The sequence below is a fragment of the Globicephala melas genome, chromosome 1 (genome assembly GCF_963455315.2).
Source record: "Globicephala melas chromosome 1, mGloMel1.2, whole genome shotgun sequence".
Classification (NCBI taxonomy): domain Eukaryota; kingdom Metazoa; phylum Chordata; class Mammalia; order Artiodactyla; family Delphinidae; genus Globicephala; species Globicephala melas.
Window position 1 is genome coordinate 14,546,257 of NC_083314.1, and position 12,127 is coordinate 14,558,383.

The 12,127-nt window shown below is 36.7% G+C and overlaps 1 protein-coding gene across 1 annotated transcript in view; it reads right to left on the reverse strand.

Annotated features, from left to right (window-relative positions):
* USH2A (usherin) overlaps positions 1-12,127 on the reverse strand; it is a 773,776-nt gene that overhangs the window by 620,715 nt on the left and 140,934 nt on the right. The window contains exon 11 of the mRNA XM_060289919.1: positions 177-372. Coding sequence (XP_060145902.1) covers positions 177-372 — 196 coding nt within the window. The remainder of the gene's footprint in view (positions 1-176; positions 373-12,127) is intronic.

Here is a 12,127-nt window from a genome sequence, read left to right on the forward strand (position 1 = left end):
GTTTGAGAGAATTATTAATTTAGTCATTTTTAGACAGTTAATTTCATCCAAAATTTTTTTTCCCAGCCTGCCTTGAGCAAGGAAACTTGCTTTACTCTTCAGAGAAGAAATCAAATAGAGGATTTTATTCCAGATGGTAATAGAGATGTGACTGCAAACTTTTGCATTACACATACCAATAACATTTGCTTTGCACTTGCACTGGCCTGAATTTGGGTGACAGGTAATATCTCCATCCACTGTCCCAGAGGCATTACAGTTGCACGGAATGCAGCCATCAGGATCCCACTCTTGTAGGTTGTAGAATCCGTTCTGGCACTGATTGCACTGTCTGCCAGACACATGTCTCTTACAATTACACTGGCCTCCGATCTAGAGAAGATACAACATTTTGTAGGGTGATGAACGTTTCTATTTTTAGATAATTTGCTCATTAGGTACAAGACAGAGAGGGCAGGGAGGGAAAACACTTTAAATGTGAAACAGACAAGAAGGTAATAAGGTAGTTCCCCTCCTGACACAGAAACATGGGAGAGCTTCAGCAGGGTGAATATATAGAGCTGAATGGAAATAAACCCCACAGAAGTCAGTAGTGTATGACTAAAAGGGAAGTGGAATTAAGCCTTAAGCACCATATAAAGAAATCAAAATACAGTCATGGGGAGACTGAAAATAGAAAAGGGCCAGCCGTTAATTTAGTCTTTAATCTCCACCTCTCTGTTTCATTCCTCTCATTTACTCCTTGATCCAAACTTGTTCTGCGCATGCCCAGTGCTTCAACTGAGGAAGAATCTTTCTATAATAATATCACTCCACCAAGGTTTTAACAATGTTTAAAATAAAGTTCTTAACAGTATCCATTTATGCCTCCTGATAATGACCCTAATAACATTTTTTTACACAACTCTACTCTTAGGAATATTTCAGCATATTTATGGTTCATTTATATTATGAATTAATCACATCAAGTATATTTAACTGACTTACATTGTGGTAAAAAATGCAAAAAAGTTACTTGTTTTAGAGCATTGTCAACTAAAATAACAGCTGAACAAAGGAGAATTTTTCCTCTTCAAGCTGCTGTTTGAGAATGAAAATACACAGACTATATAATGCTTATCTACTCTGTGCATAGATAATGCTATGTTGGTTAAAGAAACAGCTAAAACCTTTCACTAGGGAATATATACATATAACACATGAAATAAATCTGAGAAATTCAATAATAACTTCGGACTTTCACAAGAGATGTGAATACAGACATCAGATCTCTCATAAAGTCACTGGCCTGTCTCCCCATGATTTCCTTACACTCAGACTGAATCCAGCATGCCACGTTTGGAGGCAAGGTTATCACAAAGGGAAGTTACCTACCTGTGGAAAGACACTGTTTGATTTACCTTTAATCTCAGGGATATCCAAAAATATCACATGAGGTTGGGATTCAGTTACAAAGAGGTAGAGAAGGGTTTTTTAATTAAATAGTTGTTAAAAATCTATCACTGCCTCATTTTTCCTCATCTGGAAAATAGGAACTCACTGGAATCATTATTTAAGGGTAAGATAATGAGACAAAAGGTCTAGTCCTCTGAAAAATAAAGGTTTATACACGCACGAGGGAGTTGTAGACAATAAGGCACGTCAATATCAAAGACACATACAGGTCAGAAAGATATGCAAGGACTGTGACTTGGCCCCCAGTGTCTGGCTTTGTTTCACACCCACACTCTTACCCCGCCCCGTGGAAACCAGATTATGACTCAAAACAGGTATTTGATTTGGTCTGCAAAAATAAATGGCATTTATTGACGGGTATAAGTTACTTACAGCCAGGAAAATCGAAGAGACCTCTGATTACACACATATAACACTTCAAGTCCATTACCATTTAATGAATCCCCTATTTTTTTGCTCTTGTTTCACATATATTAGTCTTGTTCTCCAGATGGCAAGCACCTTCAGGAATTGGACATACTTTATATTTCTCTCAAAGAATAACCTTGCGTACACCCCACATGTAAAGAGGACTCTTTCAAAAATCTAGAGCAAGAAAGAGTGAAAAGGCTAAAGAGAAATAAAGGTGTATTCTGTGCTAAAACTTTATCTTCTATTTATTTTGTTATATTCTTATTCAGATGTAAGGCATGTATCACCTGGAGCTTCCCTTCCTCTTGAAATCTAGATAAGATTGCCTGGAACCCTCATTCCACTCCTGTTGGAAGGACAAAAGTTCTCCTTCAGCTTTTAAAACTTCTATGTGTACTGATATTCTCACGGCCACCCTGACCCTAAATTTCTGCTTCTTCCATTCGGGAATCTTCCTGCCACCTAAGAGCTCTGCCCTGTATCATTCTAGGCACGAAACTTGAAATTTCAGAAGAGGAGCTCTCATTTTTTAAAAAGGAATACATTTTACTAAAGATTTGGGGTGAAAGAAGAGTGAGAACTTTACTTTGCAGTTTATAATATCTATTTAGTTTCCCTACAACTAGACATCGCCAAAGGCTTCTGCACCCCAGTGAGTCACCATTTAACTGTCCTGTCTTTCCCTACTCCTCACTCCTCCCTAATGTGTGTCTACTTTTCCTCTTTACACCTAACTCAGTCATCTTTTACATAGATCTAAAAAGTGTTCATTACTGCCTTGATTTGTGCAACACTTTGGTCTTATGGGGTATTTTTTTCAATAAAATGAAATCTCTCCATATGGGAAACTCGGCTGCAAATAAGATAACACAACTTTACTCTTATTTCATTAACCTAAATGTTTGCATAACACATATAGCCTATAATTTCTCTATATTAGCCATACCTTAAAATGTGGTTTAAAAGTAAACGATAAAAGGCTTTATAGTTTATAAATGAGTTCATTGTAATCAGTTTCTCAAAACTCACCTGAAAATATATGTTCACTTCTGTACAACTCACTGTAGATTCTCTCCCTTTTGTGTGAGGGATTATAAATCTATTCACACTCTAAGACCAATTCTTGTCCACCAAGAAGTAGAGAGAAGAGTGGGACTCCCTCCCTTTAAAGAATACACTTCCAAAAAGTCAGACACAACACTTTTCTGTTTCCATGCTATTTGATAGAATACTTCTAACCCTAACCCTCGGTTGACTTATTTGATTTTATCTGGCCAGTAGTAAGTCAGCAAATATGGTGCAAGCAGAAGTTTGAAATGCTTGCAAACTTGGACTTGATTCTCTCTAGCTGGGCTTGGAACCCTGAGACCACCTTGTAAAACAGGCTCAAGCTATCCTGTTGGAGGATTTGAGGACATGTGGAAGAAAATTAGAAGCCCCAGCTAATAGCCTCTCCTATCACCCCAGTTAACCTTCTGCTTGACAACCACTAGACACGTGAGTGAGGCCTTCCTGGATCATCTGACTGCCAGCTGACAAGCTAGCTAACCACATAAATGGAAGAGCTCAGGCACGATCAGCCAAGCCAGCCCAGACCACCGCTGAGCCAAACCAGAGAATTCTAAACCAAGTAAATGGTTTTCATGGTTTTAAGCCACCATTTTCGAGGTGAAAGTTAACAGAAACAATACCACTGACCAGAACTTAAATTACGTTTCTATACATAACTGCCAGGCAGGCTGAGAAATACAGTTTATTCTCTATGATCGCATGGCCAAATAATATTGAAATTTCTATTAGTAATGTAGAAGGAAAACAAATAATGAGGTACAGTTACTGTTTCTAACAACAAACAAACATGTTCATACTTTAAGCCAGAGACATTTTCTAGCTCTTTAAGGCTTAAAACACAATCTTGGTTTTGTAAGTTTTGGTCTTGCCTGCTTTCAGCCACATGAACAATGAGGGAAAAGGGATGCCCCTGTGAGCTCTAGTTAGAAACTCGAAAATAATTTTGATTAGCCTGGCTTGGGTCATTTCTTTTCTTTTTCTAGTTTCTTAAGGAGAAAGGTTTTTCTTTGAATTTTTTTCTTTTCTAATATAGACAATTTAGTGCTTTTAATATCTTACTAAGGACTACTATACCAGCATCCCACAGTTTTGATGTGTTGTGTTTTCATTTTCATTCAGTTCAGAATACTTTCTAATTTCCCTTTCATTTCCTATTTGACCCTTAGGTTATTTAGATGTGTGTCATTTAGTTTCCAAATATTTAGGGATATTCCAGAGATTACTCTGTTATTGATTTCCAATTTTATTTAATGATTATGGTCAGATAACATACTCTACATGACTTGAATTCTTTTAAATTTATTGAGGCTTGTTTTATGGTCCAGAATTTGATTCATTTTGATAAATGCTTTGTGTAGACTAGAAAAATATGTGTATTCTGCTGCTGCTGAGTGCTCTGTAAACATCAATTAAGTCAAGTTGGTTGACAGTGCTGTTTTAACCTCTATACTTATGATTTTGTCAATTTGTTCTATTAATTATTAAGAAAGGGGTATTGAAATTTTTGCCTACAATCTCGGATTTTTGTATTTCTCCTTTCATTTCTACCAGTTTTTGACTTGTATAGCTGCACAGACTCTGTGGTTTGGTACATAAATGTTAAGAATTTACGTACCAAACCCTTTTGATGAATTGACCTGTTTTGCAATGTGACCGTCTTTACCCCGGGAAACACTTTTACTTTAAAATCTATATTTTCTGATATTAATAAAGTGACCCCAGCTTTCTTAGGATTAGTAATTGCATAGTATATCTTTAATCATCCTTTATTTTTAACCTATGTGTGTCTTATATTTGAAATGTATTTCCTGTAGGCAGCATATAATCCTTTGGCAGGGTCTTACTTTTCTTTAATCCAATCTTCCAATCTCTGACTTTTAAATGGAGTATCTAGAACCTTTAAATTTAATGTGATTACTGACATGGTTTTAAATCCATCATCCTGCTATTTTCCTTTTATTTGTTTCAACTGTTTGTGTTCCTCATTTCTGCCTGCTTTTCTTTATTTTAAATTTTCTAGATTCCATTTTATCTTACTTTCAGTTTATTAGCTACAGCACATTGTTTTATTATTTTTAGTGGTCTCTTTGAAGTCTATGGTGTATATCTTTATCACAGTCTACCTTGAAGTGATTACCTTTAGTAATAAGAACCTTACGATATTATAGTTCATTTTCTCTCGTCTAACATTGTGCTATTGTTGTCATACATTTTAATTGTAAATGTATTATAAACATTTTAATACAGCATTATTGCTTTTGTTTAAACTGCCAATTATTTTTAAAGAGAATTAAATAATCAGATAAATCTTATATAATTACCCATGTAGCTACTGTCTCTGGAGCTCTTCAGTTCTTTGTGTAAATTCATGTTTACATCTGGTATCATTATACTTCTGGCTGAAGGATTTCTTTTTAACATTTCTTATACTGCACGCAGGTCTGCTTGTGATGAATTCTTTCATTTTTATATATTGTAAAAAATTTCTACTTTCCCTTTATCTCAGAGAGATATTTTTGCTAGGTATAGAATTCTATGTACACCGTTTTTTTTTATTTCTGTGTTTTAAGTATGTTGCATCATCGTCTTTTTGCTTGCGTTATTTTTAATAGGAAACTCTTATCATCTTAATGGTTTTTCCTCTGTATATAATTTATCTATTTCCTCTGGCTGCTTTAATATTTTGTCTTTATCATTAAAGAGAAAATTATCACTAGTTTGAAGCAATTCAATTATGATGTGCTTTCTGCAGTTTTCTTCATGTTTCTTCTTCTTGGCTTTTCTTGAGTTTCTTGGGTTGGTGGTTTTTTTGGTTTTCATTATACAGTATTTAGAATTTTTCAGTTATTATTTCTTCAAATTTTTTTCTGTCTCTATCTTCACTCTTCCTCTTCTTTGGGCACTCCAGTTATACATATGTCACAACTCCTGAAGTAGTCCCACAGCTCACTGATGATGTTTCAATTTTTCTAAATTATCTTTTCTCTATATGTTTAATTTTAGATGGTTTATCTTGTTATGACTTCAAGTTCATTACTCTTTTCTCCAATGTACAAGTACCATTAATCCCACCCAATTTATTTTCATTTTACACATTGCAGCTTTCCTCTCTAGATTTTTGATTTGTATCCTATTTGTACCTGGTATGTCTCTATGCAACTTTTTGAACATCTGGAACATAGTTACAATATCTGTTTTAAGGTACCTGCCTGGTAATTCTAATATCTGTTTTAGTTCTGGGTCACTTGTGATTAATTGATTTTTGTCCTCATTATAGGTTTTATTTTCCTGCTTCTTTGCATGCCTGGTAATTTTTTTTTTTAACTGGGTGCTAGATTTTGTGGACTTTCTTTTTGGGTGCTAGATATTTTAGTGTTCCTATAAATATTCCTGAGCTTTGTCCTGGGATGCAGTTAAGTTACTTGGAAACAGTTCCTTTGGGTCTTGCTCTTAAGATTTATTAGGTGGTCCTGGAGCAGTGATTAGTCTAGGACTATTCTCCACTCGAGGCAAGATACTTCTGTGTACTCTATCGGATATCCTGTGACTCATGAGGTTTTTCTAATTCAGCTAGTGGAAACAGGCACTATTCACAGCCTTGCATGAGTGCTTAGCACGACTACATTTAATTCTTTCAGGTTGTTCTTTCCCCAGCCTCACAAACATGCAATAATTGATAGTCAGCTGAGTACTTAAGAAAGATACTCTATAGAGCTCTGGGATTATCTCTCTGTGCTGCTCTCTCTGCAAACTCTAGCCACTTTGGACTCCCCACACTGTCAGCTCCACCTCTTCAACTCGGAGAATCCCCTGAGCTCTACCTCCTACTCTGTTCTTTGGCCTGGAAATTCTCTCAAGGTAAAAAGCCAGAAGATTAAGCATGTGCCTATTTCCTCTTTTCCTGATATTTTACTAAAATAGGAATTTAAAAAATTGTAATCCATAATTTTAATGAGTAATTTTAAAAATTATAATCCATAATTTTAATAATTAGACAGAGCAATAGAGAATAAATTTTCCCTAAAAGTTTCAAAGACAGAGAATGGAAGGAAGAAATATAAATGAATATTGACAATACTCTCAACTAGTAAGAAGCTACAATATGGGTGTCAGGTGAGTTGTATTTCTAAAACAAGAAAACTGATTTTTCCTACAGAAAGGAAAACCTTAGCCTTAAGGCTCTGAAAGCCTTAAGGTTTACAAGTGATAAAACACTGAAAAAAGCAGGATAAGTTCTGAAATCAGAACAATGGCTCTCACCTGGGGGTGATCTTGTTCCCCAGAGGACTTTTAGCAGTGGCTGGGGACTTTCTGGTTGTCACAACTGGGAGAGGGGTTCTACTACCCTCTGGTGGGTTAAGGGCAGGGCTGCTGCTAAACATCCTACAATATGCAGAACAGTTCCCCACAACAAAGAATTCTCCAGCCAGAAATACCAACATGCTGTGGTTGAGAATCCTGAATTAGAAGAGTTCTACAAAACAAGTATTTAGAGTTCCAATTCCCTTTTTAATCCTACACAGCCAGGTACACTCCTATTCCGTGGTGATATTGGTCTTATTGCCAAAAAAAATTAAGATAACCAGCTCCATTATATTAGACCATCAGCAGTGGGTGAACAGATAGGACAGAAATTGGAGGATGAAGTGAGAGTGTATGTACACCCTCACCCCTTGCCACCATTCCACTTCTCTTACACTGCTTCTAGAAAGCCAGGAGCCAGACTTATTTTCCATTTAGGACCAAGAAAAAAAAAAAAGGAGAAGAAATAATAATCTATAAGGGAAAGAAGGAATGCAGAAAAGAGAAATATAAGAAGTCATCAACCATAACAAATAAAACACTGCTATAACTATTATCCCCAGAAAGTTATGGTAAAAGTTGCATTCATATAAAAACAGAATGGGACTTCTCTGGTGGCGCAGTGGTTAAGAATCTGCCTGCCAATGCAGGGGACACGGATTTGATCCCTGGTCCTGGAAGATCCCACAGGCCATGGAGCAACTAAGCCCGTGCACCACAACTACAGAGCCTGTGCTCTAGAGCTCATGAGCCACAACTACTGAGCCCGTGTGCCACAACTACTGAAGCCCATGCACCTAGAGCCTGTGCTCCGCAACAAGAGAAGCCACTGCAATAAGAAGCCCGCGCACCGCAACGAAGAGTAGCCCCTGCTCGCCGCAACTAGAGAAAGCCCGCACACAGCAACGAAGACCCAATGCAACCAAAAATAAATCAATAAAAATAAATTTATTAAAAAATAATAATAATAAATAAAAACATAGAACAGAAAAAGCCTTAGGAAACAACCTGTGAAGGAAAGAACTATTGAATATTAAAAATAAAATAGGCAAAATAAAAATCTCAATAAAAAGACTGTAAGATAAAGTTAAGAAAATTCTTCAGAAAGAATAATAATAATAATAGAAGAAAAATGACATAAAAATATAGAATTTCCAGAAGGACAAAAAATAGGAAAATGAGGAAGGAAATTATCAAAGCATTAATACAGCATCAACATTTTTCCTTACATGAAGCCACAGTTTAAAAAGGCTCACCATGTACTAGCAAATTTAATGGGTAAAAAAAGAAACTACAGTAAGGTACAATCTCATGAAGCATTCAAACACCAGAAATAGAAAGAAGACACAAAAATTTCTAGAGACCAATAAAATAAGTCACATATAAAAGAAATATAGAATATCATTGACGTGTTCTGTAATATTATTGCAACCTAGAAAACTATATCCTACCTTCCAAATTATAAATAAAATTGTCTTCAAATTATTGGACACGATACCTTCTAAATTATGAATAAAATTATTTTAAATTATTGGAAGCAATACCTTCTAAATTTAACTCCCATTCTCAGGAAGGTACTGGGACATAAGATACCAGCAAATGAGAAAGTCGACAATAATAGCAACAAGAATGCAAGGCATGGGATCCAGGAGATGGAGATTCAGGTATGTGGCAAGCCCATGCTAATAGCTGAGCAGGTAGCCCAGAGGGCCATTGGTCTAGACTAGGTCCAAAAGATGGAACATTCTGAGAAGAAGGTGGGCTGTACAGATGATGTCATCTGTTATACCTGAGCATGTTAAAAAAATTTTTTTTAATCTTATAGATATGCAAGCGGCAGAGATGTCAGCATCTTGGGGGAAAAAAAACTAGTGGTATATATATAACTATTACTCTGTATATGTCACACTGCTAATGATTAAACAGTAGGTAGTAAATTCATCAAAGGATTGACCATCCAACTTTCTTCAACCTTGTAAAGTACCTAATGGCTGCGTAGCAGGCACTGGCGAAGTGGAAAGGCCAATCCTTTGCATCCCAACCCAGGATTTCCAAGGTTCTGGATGTGCCTTCTCCTCTCTTTTGCTTCCACTCTAGCCACACGGCCTCTTTTCTGTTCCTTGAACACAGCAGGGATACCCACAGCTTAGGGTGTTTGCACAGGCTGCTCTCTCTGCCTGGGTCCCTCCCTACAGACCTCCAGACAACTAACTCCCTCACCACCATCAGGGCTCAAATCAAATGTCCCCTTCTTAACGAGCCCTGCCTTGACTGTGTATCTAAATTGCAGCTCCCTTCCTTCAAATGGCACTCCTGAGGCCTTTTACTTTGTCCTGTTTCGTCCATAGCAATTAACTTAGTAAAGAGATTTACTTATTTTTACATTGACTGATGATTACCTTCCCCCTCTACTCCCCAAACCACCTTACAATGTGAACTCCGTAACAGCAGCAGTTTTAGTCATTTTCCCATTTGGGAAATGAATGACTCTTCATTTTGCACAGCAGAAGAAACTGGATCTTAGATCAAGTTACTTCTTGAGGGCCAGACAGTTAGCTGGACAAATCCATGCTCATAACCACTGTGCTAAGTTCACTCTGCTTGTGATAAGCCACAAATGTAACAGCAGCAATGGCAAGAGCGCTAGACCCAAGGAAGGTCAAGGCAATGGCCAATACCTGTGAGGAGCTGGACCCACAGTGGAAGAAGCAGGTCAGCAGTCCAGTTACTAATTTGTGAATTTCTCTGAATCGCCCCGATGTTTGCTAATGGGCGTTGTCTACTACCCAGTGACCACGCTCAGGATCTCTCTACTCTGGACCATACTGCAAAAGTCTGCTGTCCCAGGCTACGTAGCAGTGGTGGATATGCACAGTCAATTGTGTAACAATTGCAACAATGAATTTGGCAGGAAGATTAGTGACAACAGGAAAGAGTAAGACTCTGCTCTGCAATCGTTATCCTAGTCAGCTTTCTCACCCATCCTCTACATTAAGAGATGGAGTTCTATCATGGCGACTCGAGGCATCAGATAATCCATACGTGATTTCTTTTGTGTGTGTGAAAAATATCACTTAGAGATAACGACGTACGAGGTAAAGATTAATAAATTAGGTGAGAACAGTCAATATTTATTAGAGGTTCTCTATGTAATAGACACTACATTTTAAGTAATTCAAAGCAACACTTTTAAAACAGGAGAAATATCTGTCTTCTTAAGCACTCATTTGGCTGGTGGTAGAGGAAAATCTAATGTTCTATAGATTACATCTTCTCACAGAACTCACTAAAAGCCAACGAGGTTATGTGGATGTTGCCAAACAAAGTAAGAATTTGAAAAGCAAACTCAAAAGTTTAAGAACGGGAAGTCTGCCCTGGAAATTAAATTAGATTTTCAGGGTTTTGTTTGAACAGAAATATAAATGAGGGCAAAAAATCATTTAATTAATGAGTAGATTCTTTAGGATAATCTTTTCTTTTATACAGATGACTATAGATTTTTTTTGAATAGAAATTCTTCAACTCCTACTCCTCCTTGCTGGAGAACTCATTCATTCATGCTGTTATCAACAAATGTTTGATCACATACAACCACACACTATGTACCCTGTGAGTTGCATGAGGTCATAGTATGTGAGCAATACCTCTCAGTTTCTACCAGTTCTTCCCTCAGAATTGCCAGCATTGCCCAGGAATTGTATGCAGAATGATACACGAATTGATCACCAAGTACTAGCAGTTCTAAGCAATGCCTGTAACGCACTGCTCTCCCCTGACTTGGCACACCACCATGCCACTTCCGTGCTCAAAGATATTCAAGAGCTCCCTGTTGCCTACCAAACAAAGTCCAAATTCCACGATGTGACCCCAATATGCCTCTCTAGTGACATTACTATGCCTCTCATGTGACACTACCATACCTCAGTGATGGCCCCAGAGTCTCTACTGGAAGGGCTTGATGGCAGCAATCTGGATGGCACTGCTGCTCAAGGACTGTTTTGTAGCTACAACTGCATGGCAAAAACACTATTCTTTTTTAGATTATTAACCAATTTTTAATGGCCTTATGGAGGACAATGGTAGGAAGAGAAAAGTGATAATGTGGGGTGAGGGGCTTGATATCTGCGCCCCTCACCCCACAGAAGGCAATGTCTTCTGTCTCCACTGTCCATCTAGTATCATGTTTTCTGCAAATAACAATAGTTTTTCTTCTTTTTTGACATCCGTGATTTTATTTTGTTCATTTTGTACTCCTTTCAACCTCTGTTACAGCTTTGAACAGAAGTTATAAGAGCAAGGATCCTTGTTTTGTTCCTGATCTTACAGGGAAAATGTTTAACGTTTATTGTTAAGTATGATGTTAAGTTTCTTTGAAGATGCCCTTTTCAGATTGAATAAGTTTTCTTCTGTTTCTAGTATGGAGAGCGTATTTGTCATGAAAGTGTTTTGAATTTTTTCAAAAGTTTTTCAACACTTATTGAGATTATTATGAGATTTCTGTTGTTTATTGAACTAATTGATTTTTAAATGTTAAACCAGTCTTGCATTTTTGGAATAAATGCCAAGCAGTCAGGATGCATTACCTTTATTATATATTTCCGGATTCAATTTGCTAAAATATTGTTAAGATATTTTACATCTATGTTTATATGGAACATTTGACTTGTTCAAATGTTATTATATATTTCAGGATTAATATATTTCAGGATTCAATTTGCTAAATTATATTGTTAAGATATTTTACATCTATGTTCACATGGAACATCTGACTTGTTCAAATGGACTTGTTTTTAAATGTTTTGTCAGGTTATGGGATTAAGGTTAAGTAGCCCTCATTAAACACTTTGGAAAGTACACATTCTTCCTCAGTTTTCTAAAAGAGTTTACG